General features: G+C 40.0%; 3 protein-coding genes across 4 annotated transcripts; all 3 read left to right on the top strand.

Annotated features, from left to right (window-relative positions):
• The first annotated feature begins 2,789 nt into the window (after positions 1-2,789).
• LOC146672098 (katanin p80 WD40 repeat-containing subunit B1-like) lies at positions 2,790-5,548 on the top strand. Its single transcript, XM_085404604.1, has 6 exons — positions 2,790-3,587; positions 3,658-3,808; positions 3,893-4,086; positions 4,462-4,610; positions 5,039-5,089; positions 5,292-5,548. The coding sequence occupies exons 1-6, from the start codon at positions 3,478-3,480 to the stop codon at positions 5,501-5,503; spliced, it is 867 nt and encodes a 288-aa protein (XP_085260730.1). The 5' UTR covers positions 2,790-3,477; the 3' UTR covers positions 5,504-5,548.
• Positions 5,549-5,631: 83 nt separating this feature from the next.
• On the top strand, positions 5,632-8,933 carry LOC146672097 (katanin p80 WD40 repeat-containing subunit B1-like). Of its 2 annotated transcripts, none has more exons than XM_085404606.1 (3): positions 5,632-5,724; positions 6,364-6,513; positions 6,695-8,930. In XM_085404606.1, exons 1-3 carry the CDS (start codon positions 5,632-5,634, stop codon positions 6,773-6,775), a joined length of 324 nt encoding a protein of 107 aa, XP_085260732.1. In that variant the 3' UTR covers positions 6,776-8,930. The 2 variants fall into 2 exon arrangements, with proteins under 2 accessions (XP_085260732.1, XP_085260733.1); XM_085404607.1 differs by having other exon boundaries at positions 5,697-6,282; positions 6,695-8,933.
• A 5,223-nt stretch (positions 8,934-14,156) lies between these two features.
• dcaf7 (ddb1 and cul4 associated factor 7) lies at positions 14,157-20,535 on the top strand. Its single transcript, XM_085404603.1, has 7 exons — positions 14,157-14,535; positions 14,850-15,008; positions 16,649-16,760; positions 16,868-16,986; positions 17,075-17,284; positions 17,533-17,650; positions 19,603-20,535. The coding sequence occupies exons 1-7, from the start codon at positions 14,398-14,400 to the stop codon at positions 19,773-19,775; spliced, it is 1,029 nt and encodes a 342-aa protein (XP_085260729.1). The 5' UTR covers positions 14,157-14,397; the 3' UTR covers positions 19,776-20,535.
• Positions 20,536-20,760: the final 225 nt, after the last annotated feature.

Raw genomic sequence — 20,760 nt, 5'->3', positions numbered from 1 at the left:
CCGGCTCTTTCGGTTCGGCTCACTAAAAAGAGCCGGCTCTTTCGGCTCCGAACCGGCTCTTCAGGTTGTTTTGTTGCTTTAATTAATTTATTATTAACAATAATATAAAATTATGCACAAAAGGAATTACTAACGTAAAAACAAGTGGTTTTATTTATATATGTTTATATATAAATATATGCGGTGGCCCCTAGAGACAAAACACGTACAAACTCCAAAACACATTTCTAGCATGAACTGAACTTCCAAAGCAGAGCTACTAGATCACTTAAATTACACAATTGAAAGCATGTGTGTATTGTTTGTGTATTTATACACAGGCACTCATATACATATTCAAATAATTTTTAAAAAAGTTCATTTACCTGTTATTACCACACACCAAATCCGGTCATTGGTACTTGCTGGCTTGTGTAGCCACAAGATAACAAAGGCTCAACACTGCGCCCAGCATCCTGGAGCACTTCTGTTGTCTTTTGTACGTGTTTTGAGTTTTTATGTGCTTCTGAGTTTGTACGTGTTTTTACGTGTTTTGGAGTTTTTACGTGTTTTGGAGTTTGTACGTGTTTTTACGTGTTTTGGAGTTTGTACATGCTTCAGAGTTCGTACGTGATTTGAAGTTTGTATGTGCTTTGTCTCTAGGGGCCACCGTAAATATACTTTTATTTATTCACTCCACATAAAATGTAATAAATAAATCATCTAATACAAAAATCAACTATTCACATTTCAAGTTTTAACTATTTACATTTTCAGCTTTTTCCTTTCACAAATTTAAAGTGAAAAGAACACAAAACACTGCAAACCACAACACAATTAAATATAAATTATAATATGAAAACTAAAAGAACATGCATATTCTCTGTCATATGGACCTGCATGAATAAACTTTCTCAATCCTTTATCATCTGCAACCGAAAATAGTTGTGGATGATTACTATACCTTTCTAATGTTGTTGTCCCTGCCTCTCTTTCTCTCTCTCTGGCTCTGTTCCTGTGCTACTGAGTGTAACTACCGCCCCTCCCCCCTCTGCCCAGCGTAAAGCACAAGGCTCGCGTGCAGAGTGAAGCGGAAAAAAAGTGCGAGAGAGAGGCTGAGAGAAAGAAAAGAAAAAAAAACCACGTGACGGCTCGCGATAAGGAGCCGGCTCGCGTCGTTCACGTCAAAGAGCCGGCTCTAAGAGCCATTTCGTTCGCGAACGACCCATCACTACTTGCTTGAGATCTGGGTTTTCTTTCCTAATATTTTTGAGCTCTTCCATGAGTTCTGAGTTGTCTTTCCTACTATTTTTGAGCTCTTGCTTGAGATCTGGGTTTTCTTTCCTAATATTTTTGAGCTCTTCCCTGACATCTGCGTTTTCTTTCTTAATATTTTCGACCTCTTCCATGAGTTCTGAGTTGTCTTTCCTACTATTTTTGAGCTCTTGATTGTAGTGATGGGATTTCCGGCTCTTTTTAGAGAGCCGGCTCTTTCGGTTCGGCTCACTAAAAAGAGCCGGCTCTTTCGGCTCCGAACCGGCTCTTCAGTTTGTTTTGTTGCTTTAATTAATTTATTATTAACAATAATATAAAATTATGCACAAAAGGAATTACTAACATAAAAACAAGTGGTTTTATTTATATATGTTTATATATAAATATATGCGGTGGCCCCTAGAGACAAAACACGTACAAACTCCAAAACACATTTCTAGCATGAACTGAACTTCCAAAGCAGAGCTACTAGATCACTTAAATTACACAATTGAAAGCATGTGTGTATTGTTTGTGTATTTATACACAGGCACTCATATATATATTCAAATAATTTAAAAAAAAGTTCATTTACCTGTTATTACCACACACCAAATCCGGTCGTTGGTACTTGCTGGCTTGTGTAGCCACAAGATAACAAAGGCTCAACACTGCGCCCAGCATCCTGGAGCACTTCTGTTGTCTTTTGTACGTGTTTTGAGTTTTTATATGCTTCTGAGTTTTTACGTGCTTCGGAGTTTGTACGTGTTTTTACGTGTTTTGGAGTTTGTACGTGTTTTTACGTGTTTTGGAGTTTGTACATGCTTCAGAGTTCGTACGTGATTTGAAGTTTGTATGTGCTTTGTCTCTAGGGGCCACCGTAAATATACTTTTATTTATTCACTCCACATAAAATGTAATAAATAAATCATATAATACAAAAATCAACTATTCACATTTCAAGTTTTAACTATTTAAATTTCAGCTTTTTCCTTTCACAAATTTAAAGTGAAAAGAACACAAAACACTGCAAACCACAACACAATTAAATATAAATTATAATAATATGAAAACTAAAAGAACATGCATATTCTCTGTCATATGGACCTGCATGAATAAACTTTCTCAATCCTTTATCTCTTTCTTAAGGTCTTAAGTTTTGTTGTTTTTATGTTTTTATGTTTTACAAAAAAAAAAACTTCACATTTTTTATATTTTTAAACGAAAGTGACATGCAAGGATATTTTTCTTTAGTGATGTTGCTTCAGCAATCTCAAATACTAATTATTCTGGGAATTTTTATGGTCAAACTATGTGATTTTCCAAATGTGTGTGTGCGCGAGGTTGTCCTCTCTCTGTGCCGCCAAGATTTTATTTTGGTGCTGAGTTTGATTGTTTGTGGCATTTTTTTAAATGTAACATTTCTTTTAGTCTGAAATTCTTTTACTTTTTTTCACATACATGTCCTGTGTCTTCTACATGTCCTCTGCATGTGCCACTAAATCATACATTTATAACTAAAAGTAAACAGGAAATATAATATAAATATAATAAAATGGAAATAATAACTCATCCTTTCTCCAACACAACCAGCAAATGCACTCAGTATTTAATCATTTCTTTATTTTTGCATATGAAGTATAAATAAGTATTCCAACATGAATCACTTAAATTGATTATTATGTTTAATTTGAGGACATCGACCTGGTGTTAGAGACAGTTTATAAGTTACACCAGCAAGCAAAGCTGTAGTTTGTGGCCTGATTTTCCGATTGTCATGTGATCGTGATGGAGCCGTTAAAGCTTTGAATGTGTCACTTCAAAGAAATGAGACATTTTGTAGGTTTTGGCCTGTTTTAGTGACAGAACAGGGAGCAGGGTCATTTTTATCTCAAACAGTTTATTGATGGAATAAATCTTACTCTCATTTATGAGAATAAGAAGTGACTCAAACACATACTTTCTTCAATTAATTATAAAAATGTCTTTAGCTTAGCTTGTAGTTAGAGCTGGGTTAGGCGACCCTAACCATCCCTCAGGTTCCTGGGGACTTCCCATGATGCACTGAGAGGTGCACTTTGCCCTCCACTCCCTCTTTTGTTCGTGTTTCGTTCCTCTTTTCTCTTTCTCCTCATTTACTGACTTGTCACTGCTGACCGTGGATCTGTTGGAGGTCTCTTCCTGTTCCTCAGCCGTGTTGTAGCGTCTTCACCTGACACTATAAAACACCTACAGGTGTCTCTAATGAGCTGCAGCTGTATGAACTCTGCATGTGCTTGCAGGACCATCAAGCTGTGGGATCTGGAGAAGTTTACGATGATCGGCTCGTTGGAGGGCGACACGACTCCGGTCAGGTGAGTTTTTCCCCGTTGCAGCAGGGTGTAACTGGAATGTGACCTCTGACCCCTGTCCCTGTGGTTTCAGGTGTATATGTTTTAGCCCAGATGGCTCCTGCCTGTACAGCGGCGCCACGGACTCGCTGCGGGTCTTCGGCTGGGAACCGGACCGCTGCTTTGACGCGGTGCCGGTGAGCTGGGGAAAGGTGTCTGACCTCGCCATCTGCAACCAGCAGCTGGTGTGTAGCTCCGCCCACCGCTCAGTAACAGTACTGTGCAGAAGTTTTAGGTAATCTTAATCTTCCACCTTCTCCACATGTCAGATCGGCGTGTCTCATCAGCTGTCGAGTGTGTCGTCCTACGTGGTCGATCTGAAGAGGGTAAAGAAGAGCGGTGGCGCCGTGATCCAGGGGATCATCCAGGACGACCAGCCGCTCACAGAGCCGAAGAAGGACCCCAAAGGAGCGGCACTGCGAAAGAACTACGAGAGACCCACGACCACCTGCAGATCGCAGAGGTACGGCACACTGAGAGACAGGAGAAAATACTCCAGATACTGCAAGTACTGACTCCTGGATTTAAAGTTTTATACATGAGCCACTGGTTTCATTCATCAAACACTCAGATCACATGTCATATATATATATATATATATATATAATAAAATATATATATATATATATATATATATATATATATATATATATATATATATATATATATATAATAATATATATATATATATATATATATATATATATATATATATAAAATCTTATTTGACTTCAGTGGAAAAGTTTCGCTTCCAGATTCTTTAATAAAAGTAAATAAAGTAAAAAATTTGCAGTTTTTCTTCTAAAAACAAACAAACAAATGTTTGTGATGTCATCAGGTTGAAGCACCGTTCAGAGTCTGACAGGCGGAGCCCCGAAGGGGAGAGGCGGAGCCCTAGCGAGGACGAGGCGGACGAGAAGCTGTCGTCTGCTGAGATCCACAACGCCGAGGACTACAAGGCCATCTTCCAGCCAAAGAGCGCCATCTGTAGGTGGACCCGGAGCATCGCAGCTCAGATGTTGAATAAAGAATACAGTTATACGTACATACAACGAGATCTGTGAAATATTGCTATTGAAAAGGACGCTGAGTTCATCTTTAATCAACACTGCACCAACAAAATCTGTGTTTAGTTTCCCCGAAAGCTTCTATTTCCTCACCTGTTGATCCACCTGCAGCATCGCCATCAGTTCTGCTCTGGCTGATTTTGAGAAGCAGGCCATATTTGAAAAGTGAGAGGAGTAAACATTACTCGCTGTAAGAGCCAAACAGGATGGGAGGATCTGATTGGTTCTTTGTGCCTTTTTAAAATATTCATCCTAATGAGGACAAAGACACTCTCGTCATTTCTTCTTTTGTTTTCATGTCGTCACATTTATTTTGCAGTCTGAGCTCCTCGTTCTCCTCTCTTCCAGCTCGCACTCCTCCTAAGATGTCGGAGCCTTTTCCCGCTCCTCCAGAGGACGGTGAGTCCAGCACAGCTTCACGTTTCTGTGAGACATCAGGAGACGACGCGCCTCCGACGTGTCAGTTTATAGATGAAACACGAACAATAAATCACGTGTTCGACAGTGAAAAACACACGACACAAAAACACACGACAGAGGTGTTTCAGCTCCTGTTTTGTGGTTACTGGGTCGTTTCCTGATGATTTCTTCTTCTGCTCAGAGTCCATTTTGGCGATCAGCCGGCAGCTGAAGGACATCAAGTCTAATTTTCCTGATAAACAGCAGGTCAGTGAACGCAGCAGCCGTGTGTCTGTGTGGAAACATGGACGCCTTAGGACAGCGGACTATAAATGCAACGAACCTATCAGAGCTCAAATACCTGCTGTTTACAACAAAGTAGTCCTCCAGCCGCTCGGTTTTCTCTTTCTTTAGTTAAAGATTTTTCTTTGTCTTCAGAAAATCGGTTTAATTCAAAACCATCTAAAACCTTTAACAGCTGTGTGACTTTGGTCTGAGTGCGGTTATATGAGAGGTTTTATGAGTCTAAATTAACAACTAAAATGATGTGTGAGAAATTATTTTGTAATAAGGCCCTGACCCAGATGAAGAAGGGTCACGAGACCATCGGGCTGAACGTGGCCGACTTCCTGCCCGTGAGTGCACGCGTCAGTGTTTTTAGATTCTCGCGACAGCTTTGATGATGAGAATAAAGCTGAACGTGTGTGGTCGGTCAGTCTTCACCCAACCACAGATCTGGAGCCCTGAGTGACGAGGAGGCCCTGACCCAGATGAAGAAGGGTCACGAGACCATCAGGCTGAACGTGGCCGACTTCCTGCCCGTGAGTGCACGCGTCAGTGTTTTTAGATTCTCGCGACAGCTTTGATGATGAGAATAAAGCTGAACGTGTGTGGTCGGTCAGTCTTCACCCAACCACAGATCTGGAGCCCTGAGTGACGAGGAGGCCCTGACCCAGATGAAGAAGGGTCACGAGACCATCAGGCTGAACGTGGCCGACTTCCTGCCCGTGAGTGCACGCGTCAGTGTTTTTAGATTCTCGCGACAGCTTTGATGATGAGAATAAAGCTGAACGTGTGTGGTCGGTCAGTCTTCACCCAACCACAGATCTGGAGCCCTGAGTGACGAGGAGGCCCTGACCCAGATGAAGAAGGGTCACGAGACCATCAGGCTGAACGTGGCCGACTTCCTGCCCGTGAGTGCACGCGTCAGTGTTTTTAGATTCTCGCGACAGCTTTGATGATGAGAATAAAGCTGAACGTGTGTGGTCGGTCAGTCTTCACCCAACCACAGATCTGGAGCCCTGAGTGACGAGGAGGCCCTGACCCAGATGAAGAAGGGTCACGAGACCATGTGTGTGACGCTGAGCAGCCGACTGAAGAACCTGCAGACGGTCCGAGGGGTGTGGACCCGAGACGGCATCAAGGTGAGGCTGACACACCGGTACCAGCAGCTCGCACGTGTGTGAGAAGGTCATGACCGTTTGGCGGTCTTCTGCCCGGATACAGCCGGGCAGCTCATTCATGCAGCTCCTTCTTTTATTGTTTTGTTTTCAGTTCGTTTGTGTCAATCAAAATATTTTCAAACTGCTCTTTGTTTGTGTGCAGATCGCTCTTGACACCGCCGTCTCCATGAATGATCCGTCCATAGTCGTGGACATCCTGAACATCATCAACCCCCAGCCGTGAGTCTCACACACACACACTCGTTTTCATATCTTAGTGAGGACATCTCATTGACATCATGCTTTAGAGAGCCGCTTACCCAAACCATGAAAAATGAACGCCTACTCGTAACCCTGAGGATTTGAGCCTCAATAATGCATTCAAGCTCGTGGGGACAGGCACTTTGTCCTCACAGGTGACTGTTGGTCCCCACAAGTATAGTAACATTTCAAGTTTCGGTCCTACAAAGCTGTCTAAACAGGTACACACTCACACACACAAACCCGTTTCTACATCTTTGTGAGAACCCTAAGTCACACCTTGGCTTGGCTGCTCCTCAGGGAGGAGAGTTTCACACATCTATCCAGTCAAGTTAAATGACTAATTACTGTAGAGCAGGGGTGTCAAACTCAGATACACAGTGGGCCAAAATTCAAAACTGGAACAAGGTCGCGGGCTAACGTTAATATTTATTGAAAAAAAAAAAATCTTCCTCCAGATATAAGAATGAATCTTTTCTTATGGACTCAAACAAGTTTTGCTGAAAAACTGAATATGGAACAAGCAAAGCTTAATACTAAACAATATATATATTAGCTGTATAATACCAGTAGGCCAGCTCTGATAGTAATTTGGTATGGCTTCGCGGGCCAAATGTAATTAGTCTGTGGGCCAAATTTGGCCCACGGGCCAGAGTTTGACACCTATGCTGTAGAGCCTAAAGTTGTGCGCCGCTTGTTTAATTAAAGACACAAAGAAATCTGCTTATTCTGCAACAATAGGCCAAACGCAGTCTTCTTCAGCTCTGTTTATGTAGCTTTTATGAAACTGATTTTCCATAGTACAAGTAGAATTTAATTTTTCTTTGCTCTCCAGTATAAATGCAATAATTTGCAGGCTTTTTACTGAAACTCTCACAATGCAACACTCAATGCTCAGAGCTTCATATATCAACAGCTCTGAAAATATCTTCTTTTTTAAAGTAATGTAGGACAGGATCTCTCACTCTCTGTGTCTCAAAAAAAACCCAACTAAACTGGCAATCACCACTAAACAAATGAAAGTAGTTTATGGCTTTTTTATCAGCTGCATTTCTTTCATTTATGTATTGATCCCATTGTTTATTGGTAATGCTTTTAGGTCACTGTTTTAGCATGTCTGCCTCACACTCCATTTAAACAGTTTAACAGATAGTGGGAGGAAGGTGGCATTGGAGTTTGTTGGGTGCTCCTTCTGAGACCGATCTGTTGCAGTCTGTTTGGCCACAGCTGTGGGTGCCTTCTTTGCTGATCGCTTTATTCTCTCTTCTAGCATACTCCTTAATCTTATCCAATTTCAGTTTATCCAACAACAGATGCAGCCTGTGATCCACTCATTTTAAGCATTCAACATAAGCAGCATGCCAAAATCCAAAACAAAGGCAACAGCAATTCCTTCAAACTCAGGTGAACGCCTGCAGAGCCACAGCACACACACACACCAAACCGAATAGCAAACGTAGCGGTGGGCGTGTCACAAAAACATCTTCGTATGGTCAGAATCCAAACTGCGTTCAAACAAACAATACGCAGCACAAAAACACAGTTTACATACCACCGTCGTCTTCTCCTTATCTGTCAGACTAGCCGATTTTATGGGTGTAGTGTAGTGATGGGATTTCCGGCTCTTTTTAGAGAGCCGGCTCTTTCGGTTCGGCTCACTAAAAAGAGCCGGCTCTTTCGGCTCCGAACCGGCTCTTCAGGTTGTTTTGTTGCTTTAATTAATTTATTATTAACAATAATATAAAATTATGCACAAAAGGAATTACTAACATAAAAACAAGTGGTTTTATTTATATATGTTTATATATAAATATATGCGGTGGCCCCTAGAGACAAAACACGTACAAACTCCAAAACACATTTCTAGCATGAACTGAACTTCCAAAGCAGAGCTACTAGATCACTTAAATTACACAATTGAAAGCATGTGTGTATTGTTTGTGTATTTATACACAGGCACTCATATATATATTCAAATAATTTAAAAAAAAGTTCATTTACCTGTTATTACCACACACCAAATCCGGTCGTTGGTACTTGCTGGCTTGTGTAGCCACAAGATAACAAAGGCTCAACACTGCGCCCAGCATCCTGGAGCACTTCTGTTGTCTTTTGTACGTGTTTTGAGTTTTTATATGCTTCTGAGTTTTTATATGCTTCTGAGTTTTTACGTGCTTCGGAGTTTGTACGTGTTTTTACGTGTTTTGGAGTTTGTACGTGTTTTTACGTGTTTTGGAGTTTGTACATGCTTCAGAGTTCGTACGTGATTTGAAGTTTGTATGTGCTTTGTCTCTAGGGGCCACCGTAAATATACTTTTATTTATTCACTCCACATAAAATGTAATAAATAAATCATATAATACAAAAATCAACTATTCACATTTCAAGTTTTAACTATTTAAATTTCAGCTTTTTCCTTTCACAAATTTAAAGTGAAAAGAACACAAAACACTGCAAACCACAACACAATTAAATATAAATTATAATAATATGAAAACTAAAAGAACATGCATATTCTCTGTCATATGGACCTGCATGAATAAACTTTCTCAATCCTTTATCTCTTTCTTAAGGTCTTAAGTTTTGTTGTTTTTATGTTTTTATGTTTTACAAAAAAAAAACTTCACATTTTTTATATTTTTAAACGAAAGTGACACGCAAGGATATTTTTCTTTAGTGATGTTGCTTCAGCAATCTCAAATACTAATTATTCTGGGAATTTTTATGGTCAAACTATGTGATTTTCCAAATGTGTGTGTGTGTGGAGTAAAATGACCTTGTTCTTATGATGTTGTCACCGTGAATCATTTAGGATTAACAACACAAATTGTATCGATAGCAGAAACAGTCTTATAACTTATAATTCTCACACGTTACCGCTAGTTTTACAAACGCAGTCTTCTTCAGCTCTGTTTATGTAGCTTTTATGAAACTGATTTTCCATAGTACAAGTAGAATTTAATTTTTCTTTGCTCTCCAGTATAAATGCAATAATTTGCAGGCTTTTTACTGAAACTCTCACAATGCAACACTCAATGCTCAGAGCTTCATATATCAACAGCTCTGAAAATATCTTCTTTTTTAAAGTAATGTAGGACAGGATCTCTCACTCTCTGTGTCTCAAAAAAAACCCAACTAAACTGGCAATCACCACTAAACAAATGAAAGTAGTTTATGGCTTTTTTATCAGCTGCATTTCTTTCATTTATGTATTGATCCCATTGTTTATTGGTAATGCTTTTAGGTCACTGTTTTAGCATGTCTGCCTCACACTCCATTTAAACAGTTTAACAGATAGTGGGAGGAAGGTGGCATTGGAGTTTGTTGGGTGCTCCTTCTGAGACCGATCTGTTGCAGTCTGTTTGGCCACAGCTGTGGGTGCCTTCTTTGCTGATCGCTTTATTCTCTCTTCTAGCATACTCCTTAATCTTATCCAATTTCAGTTTATCCAACAACAGATGCAGCCTGTGATCCACTCATTTTAAGCATTCAACATAAGCAGCATGCCAAAATCCAAAACAAAGGCAACAGCAATTCCTTCAAACTCAGGTGAACGCCTGCAGAGCCACAGCACACACACACACCAAACCGAATAGCAAACGTAGCGGTGGGCGTGTCACAAAAACATCTTCGTATGGTCAGAATCCAAACTGCGTTCAAACAAACAATACGCAGCACAAAAACACAGTTTACATACCACCGTCGTCTTCTCCTTATCTGTCAGACTAGCCGATTTTATGGGTGTAGTGTAGTGATGGGATTTCCGGCTCTTTTTAGAGAGCCGGCTCTTTCGGTTCGGCTCACTAAAAAGAGCCGGCTCTTTCGGCTCCGAACCGGCTCTTCAGGTTGTTTTGTTGCTTTAATTAATTTATTATTAACAATAATATAAAATTATGCACAAAAGGAATTACTAACATAAAAACAAGTGGTTTTATTTATATATGTTTATATATAAATATATGCGGTGGCCCCTAGAGACAAAACACGTACAAACTCCAAAACACATTTCTAGCATGAACTGAACTTCCAAAGCAGAGCTACTAGATCACTTAAATTACACAATTGAAAGCATGTGTGTATTGTTTGTGTATTTATACACAGGCACTCATATATATATTCAAATAATTTAAAAAAAAGTTCATTTACCTGTTATTACCACACACCAAATCCGGTCGTTGGTACTTGCTGGCTTGTGTAGCCACAAGATAACAAAGGCTCAACACTGCGCCCAGCATCCTGGAGCACTTCTGTTGTCTTTTGTACGTGTTTTGAGTTTTTATATGCTTCTGAGTTTTTATATGCTTCTGAGTTTTTACGTGCTTCGGAGTTTGTACGTGTTTTTACGTGTTTTGGAGTTTGTACGTGTTTTTACGTGTTTTGGAGTTTGTACATGCTTCAGAGTTCGTACGTGATTTGAAGTTTGTATGTGCTTTGTCTCTAGGGGCCACCGTAAATATACTTTTATTTATTCACTCCACATAAAATGTAATAAATAAATCATATAATACAAAAATCAACTATTCACATTTCAAGTTTTAACTATTTAAATTTCAGCTTTTTCCTTTCACAAATTTAAAGTGAAAAGAACACAAAACACTGCAAACCACAACACAATTAAATATAAATTATAATAATATGAAAACTAAAAGAACATGCATATTCTCTGTCATATGGACCTGCATGAATAAACTTTCTCAATCCTTTATCATCTGCAACTGAAAATAGTTGTGGATGATTACTATACCTTTCTAATGTTGTTGTCCCTGCCTCTCTTTCTCTCTCTCTGGCTCTGTTCCTGTGCTACTGAGTGTAACTACCGCCCCTCCCCCCTCTGCCCAGCGTAAAGCACAAGGCTCGCGTGCAGAGTGAAGCGGAAAAAAAGTGCGAGAGAGAGGCTGAGAGAAAGAAAAAAAAAAAACCCACGTGACGGCTCGCGATAAGGAGCCGGCTCGCGTCGTTCACGTCAAAGAGCCGGCTCTAAGAGCCATTTCGTTCGCGAACGACCCATCACTACTTGATTGAGATCTGGGTTTTCTTTCCTAATATTTTTGAGCTCTTCCATGAGTTCTGAGTTGTCTTTCCTACTTTTTTTGAGCTCTTCCCTGAGCTCTGTGTTGTCTTTCCTGCTATATTCGAGCTCTTCCATGAGCTCTGCGTTTTCCTTCCTACTACTTTTTAGCTCTTCCATGAGTTCTGAGTTGTCTTTCCTACTATTTCTGAGCTCTTGCTTGAGATCTGCATTTTCTTTCCTAATATTTTTGAGCTCTTCCCTGAGATCTGCGTTGTCTTTCCAACTATTTTTGAGCTCTTGCATGAGATCTGCGTTTTCTTTCTTAATATTTTTGAGCTCTTCCCTTTGTTTTGCATTTCTTCTACGGTTGTGCTCAAATTGAAGCACTACGTCTCTGTGAATTTGAGACAGTCTCATCTCACTAGCCTCAAGCTGCACTCTTAGTGACTCATCTCCACTATCGCTTCCAGAAGATAAGTTATTTAATGACTCCTGTGGCATTTTTTTAAAGGTTTAAAGCACCGTGTCACAGGTTAAATACGTATTAGCTTTGTCTAAAACAACTGGCTGTTTCTGAAAATGCTCCAATGTAAACTGTTAAAGGAGCTCCCTATTTAAGGACTAGCAGAGAACGTGAAGTCGACCGTGACGTCAGAATGGTCCTTTGTGAAGATCAAAGGATCAAAGAGCGGGGTGCGTTCCAAGATGGCCGAGTAAGTACACGCTGGTCGTGTCCAAATTCAAGGGCTACATCCTCCTGAGGCCGCATTTGTAGACCGATTACGTCACAGCGACGCGCCGAAGGCTGTCCAAATTCGTAGGCTGTGTCCCAATTCAGGGTCTGCACGCTTGAAGTACGCGCACTACGCGTACTACGTACGGTGCGTACTATAAGTACAAGAATCTTTATCTTTATCTGTTGTACAGTGTCCTTGGGTGCTTTGAAAGGCGCTATTTAAATAAAATGTATTATTATTATTATTAAGAAGTGCAGAAGTGAGAGGCTTGTGAAATGGGACGGTCTAGCCTTCGTCTCGCTGTTCAGGTTGCCTAGCAACCATGATACTAATCGCGAGAAACGTTACATGCATGAAGGAGAAAGGAGATGTGACATAAATGAAGGAGAAAAAAATGTTTTGTTGGTCATTCATTTTTGTCATGACATCACTTTGATCAGTTGAGTATCTGAGGCTGAGACCACAGGACTGTAAAACATGATTGTTGGGCTTCATTTCTGTACTGAACAGTCATTTCAAGATTAGTTAGTAAATAACAATTAGCTAATGTTGTTCATGAGACTAAAATCATCTCCCTGTGGTAATGTAAATATAATATGGCCAATATTATAGTATTGTCAGATTATTATGAGTGATATATATACACACACACACACTCACACACATACATATATATACACACACACACACACATATATATATATATGTGTGTGTATATATGTGTGTGTGTGTGTGTGTGTATATATATATATATATATGTGTGTGTGTGTGTGTGTGTATATATATATGTGTGTGTGTGTATATATATATGTATATATATATATATATATATATATATATATATATATATATATATATATATATATATATATATACATATATATATGTAACTGCACAAAAAATACTGCAGTACATTACACATTAACAAATCAGTGCGAATGCTGATTAAGCATTATGAAAAATGTAGTGTAGTCCTTATTATGCCATTGTACAACAAAAGCACACGAGTGAGAAGAAAGCAATCGTTGCAAATGTCATACATTATTTGATAGATGTAAGCTGTATGAATATGATATTACTAAAGACAATTTACTCATAGGTGATTTAGACTCATTGACGTACTGTTGCTGTCCCCAGAAAGGCAAAGTAACTAACATTCTTCGACTTTTTCCGCATGTAAAAGGAAATTGCATTTGTGATGAGATGATGGATTGTATGTTTGTCGGGAAATTTTTGGGAAGAAAAATGAGGAAATATTTGCTCTATTTCAGCATTTTCAAACACTGGTTCAACTTGGACAACTTGATTAGTGTTTCAGTTTGGTTTCCACATTCACAAAATCGTTTCAGTTTTAATTATTTCTCAAAAGTCTATTTTTTTAAATATTTATTTTAGTAAACAACATTATTTTTCATAACTAATTTTAGCTTTTAGTTTCGTTTTAGTTTAACCTGGGAAGAAGCACAGGCGTTACAGGGAGCAGCAGTTTCCACCTTTTAATCACCCGCTATTTACATCCAACCAGCAGGTGGCGGTAATGCATCTCTAAGCTTCTTCGCTGACCGCCAATAAATTCAAGAGTAGAGGGGCTTTTATGTTGGAAATACTAACCGGAAGTCATCTGGATATCGTGTGACTTGACCTTTTCTTCAGGTTGAAGCCAGCGATGGTACTCTTTGTTAAGTAACGTGGTGGTAAACGTTGCTTTCAGACAAGATTTGCTCATTTAAATAGCCGCTGTCGCCGTGTCTGCCGTCATTTGTTCATACAAGTTAAAGAAGCGGTCGAACTTCGCTTGTGGGACTACTTAAATCGCAGTTCGCTGACGCTGGTGTGTTGGCTGCAGTTCGAGGGGGGATGTCTCTTCACGGCAAAAGAAAAGAAATCTACAAATACGAAGCGCCATGGACGGTGTACGCCATGAACTGGAGCGTCCGTCCGGACAAACGGTTTCGGTTGGCTCTCGGCAGCTTCGTGGAGGAATACAACAACAAGGTGCGCAGTGTGGTTTGGGCCGCCAGCAGCTAACGCAGCGTTGACGAATTAATGCTAATGCTAGCTGCCCTAGCGTACAATAACAATGTCCGATCTGTTGTTATTTACCAGTAAAACTAAAACAACAACAGTGGGCATATGTGTTAATAACCAGCGCGTCTTTTGTTGTGTATTACTAATAATATCCCTTAGTAACGCCACTATAAATGGATAATTCTAACTCCGAACCCCCTTGGGAACAGTCATTTGGTTTCATTCCCGATATATCAGGTCGTCTGTTTGATATGACAGGAGCTGTTTTCCCTCCTGCACAGGTTCAGCTGGTGGGTCTGGAGGAAGAGAGCTCAGAGTTTGTCTGCAGGAACACATTTGACCACCCTTACCCCACCACCAAGATCATGTGGATCCCAGACACGAAGGGGGTCTATCCAGACCTGCTGGCCACCAGTGGGGACTACCTGCGCATTTGGAGGGTAAGAATACAGATAACTGTGTTTTATATAGGAAAATCCTGAACACGCTACAAAGAGAACAAGTAAAATATAATAGATAATATGAATTAAAACCGCGAGTTTCCAAAAGTGATTTAAAAGAAAACGGCAAACAAGACACGGTTAGAGTAGTATGTTGTGAGCAAAGGGGTCACCACACAGGAACGAGGGTGTTGGAAGACATGTATGAGTACAGCGTGATAGTGGTGAGGATCAGCTCTGTGCCCCTTCTTGTTTGCACTGGTGATGGACAGGCTGAGAGATGAGGTTAGACAGGCGCATCCATGGACTGTGATGTTCACATGATATCGTGATCTGTAGTGAGAGAAGGGAGCAGGTGGAAGAGAGTCTGGAGAAGTGGAGGTATGTTCTAGAGAAGATTAAATTATTAGAAGAATCAAAACAGAATATATGTGAGTGAATGAGAGGGTGACACGTGTAACAATGAAGACGCAAGCAGCATAGGTAGGCAAGAGAAGTGAAGAAGAGAGTGCAGGCAGGGGGAAGGGAGTGGAGATGAGTTTCAGGGGTGATTTGTAGCACAAGGATAGGAGGAGTGAGAGGGGAGGTTTACAGAGTGATAGTGAGATTAGACATGATTAGAAATGAGTACATCCGAGGGAAAGCTCAGGTTGAGTGGTTTGGAGCCAGATTTAAAGAGGCAAGGCTGAGATGGTTTGGACATGTCCATAGGGAGTGATGGCGAATATTGGTCAAAGGAGGCCTGAATATGGAGCTGCTAGACAGGAGTAAAATAGGAGGACTACAGAGAGAAGATTCGTAGATGTAATGAGAAAGGACATGCAGAGGGTTGGTGTGACAGAAGAGGATGCTTAGAGACAGGGTGAGATGGAGAGAGATGAGCTGCTGTGCTCTAAAAGCAGCAGTTGAAAGATGAAGAATAACAGGGAAGAGATCAAGATGACATCTCTTTATGACCTACTGGCTTTTAGAGTGATCATTAAATATTTTTAATACCTACTATTATGTTTTAAGTTGTACTCTAAAACAGACGGGGAGTAAGTCACCTGATTAAATGTAAGAGCCTGTGGGGCGAAGAAGAATTTGCATTAATTTAACTGGGATGAAATGAATGCACGATTCTGCTTGTTAAAGTCTTAGGAGATAAAATGAGCAGATAACAAATGTAACTGGAGGATCAGACAGCCAATTGTGTTAACAAATAAGAGCTATTTTGTGTCTCTGCACTATGGAGCTTTGCTGTTGTTAAAAAAATATATATTAATAACACATCAATGACCCACATTTTACTTCTTTATTATGAACTGAAAGTGTCCCGCTGTTCTAACTATTACCTCATGGAACAAATGCATGATTTAATCCTCTTTAGTTGCTAAAAACATATCCAGCTGTTTTAAAAGCAGGAAATATTACATTTGTGAATTGTTGAGGACTTTTAAGAAGATGCATTTGGTCTTTTTTTTTTTTTATGTTTTCATAGCAAAAGTAAAAACGGTATTTCCAGCCTTATTTAACTTGTCTGCTGCTGAAATGCACAACTGCATGTAAAAGGACTAAAATATTTTTTTCGTCCTGGAGGCTGGCTGGTGGCACATTAGCTGGTAGCACTTGTTGTATAAGTACTTGGGTTTGTGTTGCAGGTCAGCGACACAGAAACACGTCTTGAATGTTTGCTGAATAACAACAAGAACTCAGACTTCTGCGCTCCCCTCACCTCCTTTGACTGGAATGAAGTCGATCCTAATCTACTTGGTAAGTAACCCAGTATGTCATAAACTGTAAAGAGTTACTAAATTGAATGTAGTTTTTCTTTCTTTTGTGACCTTTGAAATCGTTAAGCTTTGTTGCTTTTTCTGCAGGTACTTCCAGTATTGACACCACCTGCACAATCTGGGGGTTGGAAACCGGCCAGGTGTTGGGACGAGTTAACCTTGTGTCTGGACACGTGAAGACCCAGCTGATCGCCCACGACAAAGAGGTGTGTGTGTTTGGAGCCCAGAGGTGATCCCTGTGTTGCTGTGTATGCACAGGAATATTTAATTGAATCCAGCTGTTTGTCTCTGCAGGTGTATGACATCGCGTTCAGCCGTGCAGGAGGTGGTAGAGACATGTTCGCCTCTGTTGGAGCCGATGGATCCGTCCGCATGTTTGACCTGCGACACCTCGAGCACAGCACCATCATCTACGAGGACCCCCAGCACCACCCGCTCCTCCGTCTCTGCTGGAACAAACAGGACCCCAACTACCTGGCCACGATGGCCATGGACGGCATGGAGGTGGGTTTGCTTTAAAATACTATAACACTTTTTTTTGTTTGTTTGTTTTAGGGAGCAAAAAAAGTAACATTTAGATTTTTTGGGGCATGTAATTATCAAAGTACCTCTTCCAGAGTTTTCCATTAAATACCTCAGCAGAAGGAGATTCCCAGAAAGACCTTAGCCATTTTGTAACATCAGGCCACATTTTATCTGTTTGAGGAAAATAGTTTTATTATTATTTAATTTGAAATCTTTTTGTTTAATAGGTGGTTATCCTGGACGTACGCGTGCCCTGCACTCCAGTGGCTCGGCTGAACAACCATCGCGCTTGTGTTAACGGCATCGCGTGGGCACCGCACTCCTCATGTCACATCTGCACCGCAGGTAAGCAAACTGCAAGCAGGCCTTCAGTAAAATTAGAACCACTCACGGAGATGTGTGATCTCAGGTACCGCTAAGACGTAAAATAACACACTTCAGTGTTTAACTAGAAGTTTATATTTGTGTTTTTAAAGGCTTGTAAGATACCAATATGCTGGATTTTGATTTGTAATATTAACTTATCTTTTCTTAGAAACAGAAAACCAGGACTCATGCTACAAAGTCATTCACTTGTATTTTGATATGCTTAAGACAAATAGCGACATATACAATATGAAAAAAACTACGTGTGGGTAATTTAACCATTTAGTGGGGCTTTATCCTTCAGTGGGAAATTTGTGAAATGTTGTGCTTGGCCCATTAAATACTGTTGTTCCATTTCCACAAACTACAAACACGCTCCATCTACCACAAGCAGCAGACTTCAAGCACACTACAAAAAAGTGTAACAGTCATGATTATTTGGCCATCAAATCTCCACCTGTCCATGTCTGTAACGGGCTATAATTGAGGCTTTTGACTGTAGTCGTATGTCCTGCTTCTGATGTTAGGGGCCATGAAATGTTTAATTGGTGCATTATGTAAAAGATTATAACATGCTATTTTATTTTTGTGGTTTTATGATATTTGGCAAACAGCTTCGACCATATTTGAGCAAGGGAGGTGCATTACCTACTGCCAAGCAACAGTGAAAACAAGCGACACAGCATGCAAAAACCCAAAGTTCACTTTCATTTATTTGTCTTCACATTTTTTTTTACAAAACTTTTTTTTTTTAGATTTTTTTTTAAATGTCAAAACATCTAGATTAACATGCAAAAACAGATTTGATCGGTCTTTGTTCGTTTCTTCAGAATTTTTAATTTGAAATAGCAAACTGTGTCCGTTCTTTGAATTATTTTGGTTTAGGAAAAATGCAAATAGATAAATACTGAATGTTGCACTCACTCCCCACGCCGTGAGCGGGGGTTTCCCCTTATAGCCAAAATGTTTGCTGGATGAGGATATGGAGCGAAATAGTGCATGGTTTATTTACCAAATTTCCTCTTGTGGGACAATTAAATGATTATTCTATTCTATTTACAGTTTATTGTAGATGTTTTGCAGACCGTGAGGTTGAGATAACAAACATTAGAATTATCGGAAATTCCTTTTCTTGACAGTGTCAGGCTGTTTCTTTATGGGTGGTTTTTCTGTACCGAGTCTCACGTATTTTAGGACATGAAATATTGCATAAATGATTTGATTTGTCTTGTAAACCATGACCTTAACAAAGTGTAATGATTTTACTTTAAACACCAAAACCAACATTTGTCTACTTAAAATAAGTTTGGGCAGAAATACAAAACGATATTTAATAAAAACACTTTAGTTTTCTAAAAGTGTGTTGGGCGAGACTTCTCTTTAAAGAAGAGTGCTTTGCCTTTCCCATTTAGTTTTTTTTCTTTTTTTGTGGTAACTGAAACAACCTTCTCTTTGTTGTCAGTATGTCAGTGATTAAGTTAATAAAATCGGTCATAAAAAGCCCGTGGATAGGCCAAATATTCAGTGCAGCAGTTATCCAAATGTTGTGTTCGTTGCTGTAGAAAGTATAACAAAGATTCGATTCACGATTTAAGATGACTCTGCCGCACATCATCACGTCAGAATAGATCAGAACAGCAGTTTTCCAGCTTTAAGCCAGGGTCTGGATAGAAAGGTGCACCGTTCTTTGCTGCTTTTAAGAAAATTCAATATTAGCAGTGTGCTCATTTTGTTACATTTTCTTTAAAGTTATTTTGCCCAGCCCTGGCATAATTATGTTAGAGGAAGCACTTAAACATTTTATTTCCACCTCAGCACCGATATCTCTGCTTTGCCTGCTTCCCGGGTTTCCTTTTCTGTTCTTTTTTTTAAAAATTCATTAATTGATTGTTTACATTTTATTGTTCCCTTTTCTTTCCGTCTCCTCTAAGCTGACGACCACCAGGCCCTGATCTGGGACATCCAACAGATGCCACGGGCCATCGAGGACCCGATCCTGGCCTACACCGCCGAAGGCGAGATAAACAACGTGCAGTGGGCCTCCACGCAGCCGGACTGGATCGCCATTTGCTATAACAACTGCCTGGAGATCCTGCGTGTGTGAAGTCACGGAGAAGGAGCGCCATTTCAGATGTGGACTTTTTTTTCCGTTCTCATTCCTACGTTTTCAAGACGAGGATGAGGTGTCGAGTGAACTCTCTGAATGTGTTTGGAATATTAAACACCTGCTCCGCAATAACCTGGTTTACAATGTTTTTTCCATGTCTTTACTGTTATATTAACCGTGTTTAAGCACTTATTTATTTTGCTCACATGGTAGTGTTCAGCAGCTGGAAGAGACACGAGTGCTTTGAGCTGCTGCGTATGAAAGTCCGATTTTTGTACTCCTCGGTGTGATTTGTAGCCAGCCGTGTGATATTCATGAAGGGTTTACCTTCTTTGTACATTTCATCTGTTTCCTTTCTAAAGGTTGATACCAGCTACTGTAGGTGCCAGAAGATGGCCTCTCTAATATGTAGGAATATGTTGTAGCCTTTCTCGTGAATGCATACCTTTTTATCGATAATTCGAGGATTAATATATTGCAGTCTTGTTTACCCTTGTGGCAATTAAAGCTGTTAAATTTGGGTGTATGTACTCTCTTCAGATGACTGTGCCCAGCCTCAAGCTTGTGACTGGTGCAACTTTTCGAAAAATGTAAAATAACCTGAGAGGGTTCATGTTGTCACTGCAGTGGTGTGTCATCATATGTTGTGTTTTAGTTCGGCTGGCGATGCTGTGAAGCAACCGTGTACAGCAGCACTCAAAACCTACCAGAGCAATGTTGTTCAACCTTTTATTGCCCCCACCCCCCAATTATTCAATTATTCTCCTCTTTGTCTTATTTTTACATGTAGAAAGTTGTGCTTGGAAAGCTGCATTTTTTTTTTCATGCGCGTGAGCTGTAAAAATGGGAGGAAAAAACTTTCTGACTGTTTATGTCTGCCTCTTTTTTTGTTGTTGTTTTCAGTAATTAAAGGGTCATGTCCTTGTAGCATGCCATTACAAGACAAATTGTACATACATATAAATATATCAACTCAAGTTGT

Source organism: Rhamphochromis longiceps, linkage group LG4 (assembly GCF_057381845.1).
Source record: "Rhamphochromis longiceps isolate RC_006_pf linkage group LG4, R_longiceps_female_GT1.1, whole genome shotgun sequence".
Taxonomy (NCBI): Eukaryota; Metazoa; Chordata; class Actinopteri; order Cichliformes; family Cichlidae; genus Rhamphochromis; species Rhamphochromis longiceps.
This window is presented reverse-complemented; position numbering and strand designations above follow the sequence as displayed.

Bases quoted from the DNA above. Each gene is read 5' to 3' on its own strand.
- LOC146672098 (XM_085404604.1), top strand. From the start codon at position 3,478: ATGAGCTGCAGCTGTATGAACTCTGCATGTGCTTGCAGGACCATCAAG. The intron at 3,588-3,657 runs GTGAGTTTTTCC...CTGTGGTTTCAG, and splicing joins GGCGACACGACTCCGGTCAG to GTGTATATGTTTTAGCCCAG. The intron at 4,087-4,461 runs GTACGGCACACT...TGATGTCATCAG, and splicing joins ACCACCTGCAGATCGCAGAG to GTTGAAGCACCGTTCAGAGT.
- dcaf7 (XM_085404603.1), top strand. From the start codon at position 14,398: ATGTCTCTTCACGGCAAAAGAAAAGAAATCTACAAATACGAAGCGCCA. The intron at 14,536-14,849 runs GTGCGCAGTGTG...CCTCCTGCACAG, and splicing joins TGGAGGAATACAACAACAAG to GTTCAGCTGGTGGGTCTGGA. The intron at 15,009-16,648 runs GTAAGAATACAG...TTTGTGTTGCAG, and splicing joins ACTACCTGCGCATTTGGAGG to GTCAGCGACACAGAAACACG.
- LOC146672097 (XM_085404606.1), top strand. From the start codon at position 5,632: ATGATGTGTGAGAAATTATTTTGTAATAAGGCCCTGACCCAGATGAAG. The intron at 5,725-6,363 runs GTGAGTGCACGC...GTGGTCGGTCAG, and splicing joins ACGTGGCCGACTTCCTGCCC to TCTTCACCCAACCACAGATC. The intron at 6,514-6,694 runs GTGAGGCTGACA...GTTTGTGTGCAG, and splicing joins GGACCCGAGACGGCATCAAG to ATCGCTCTTGACACCGCCGT.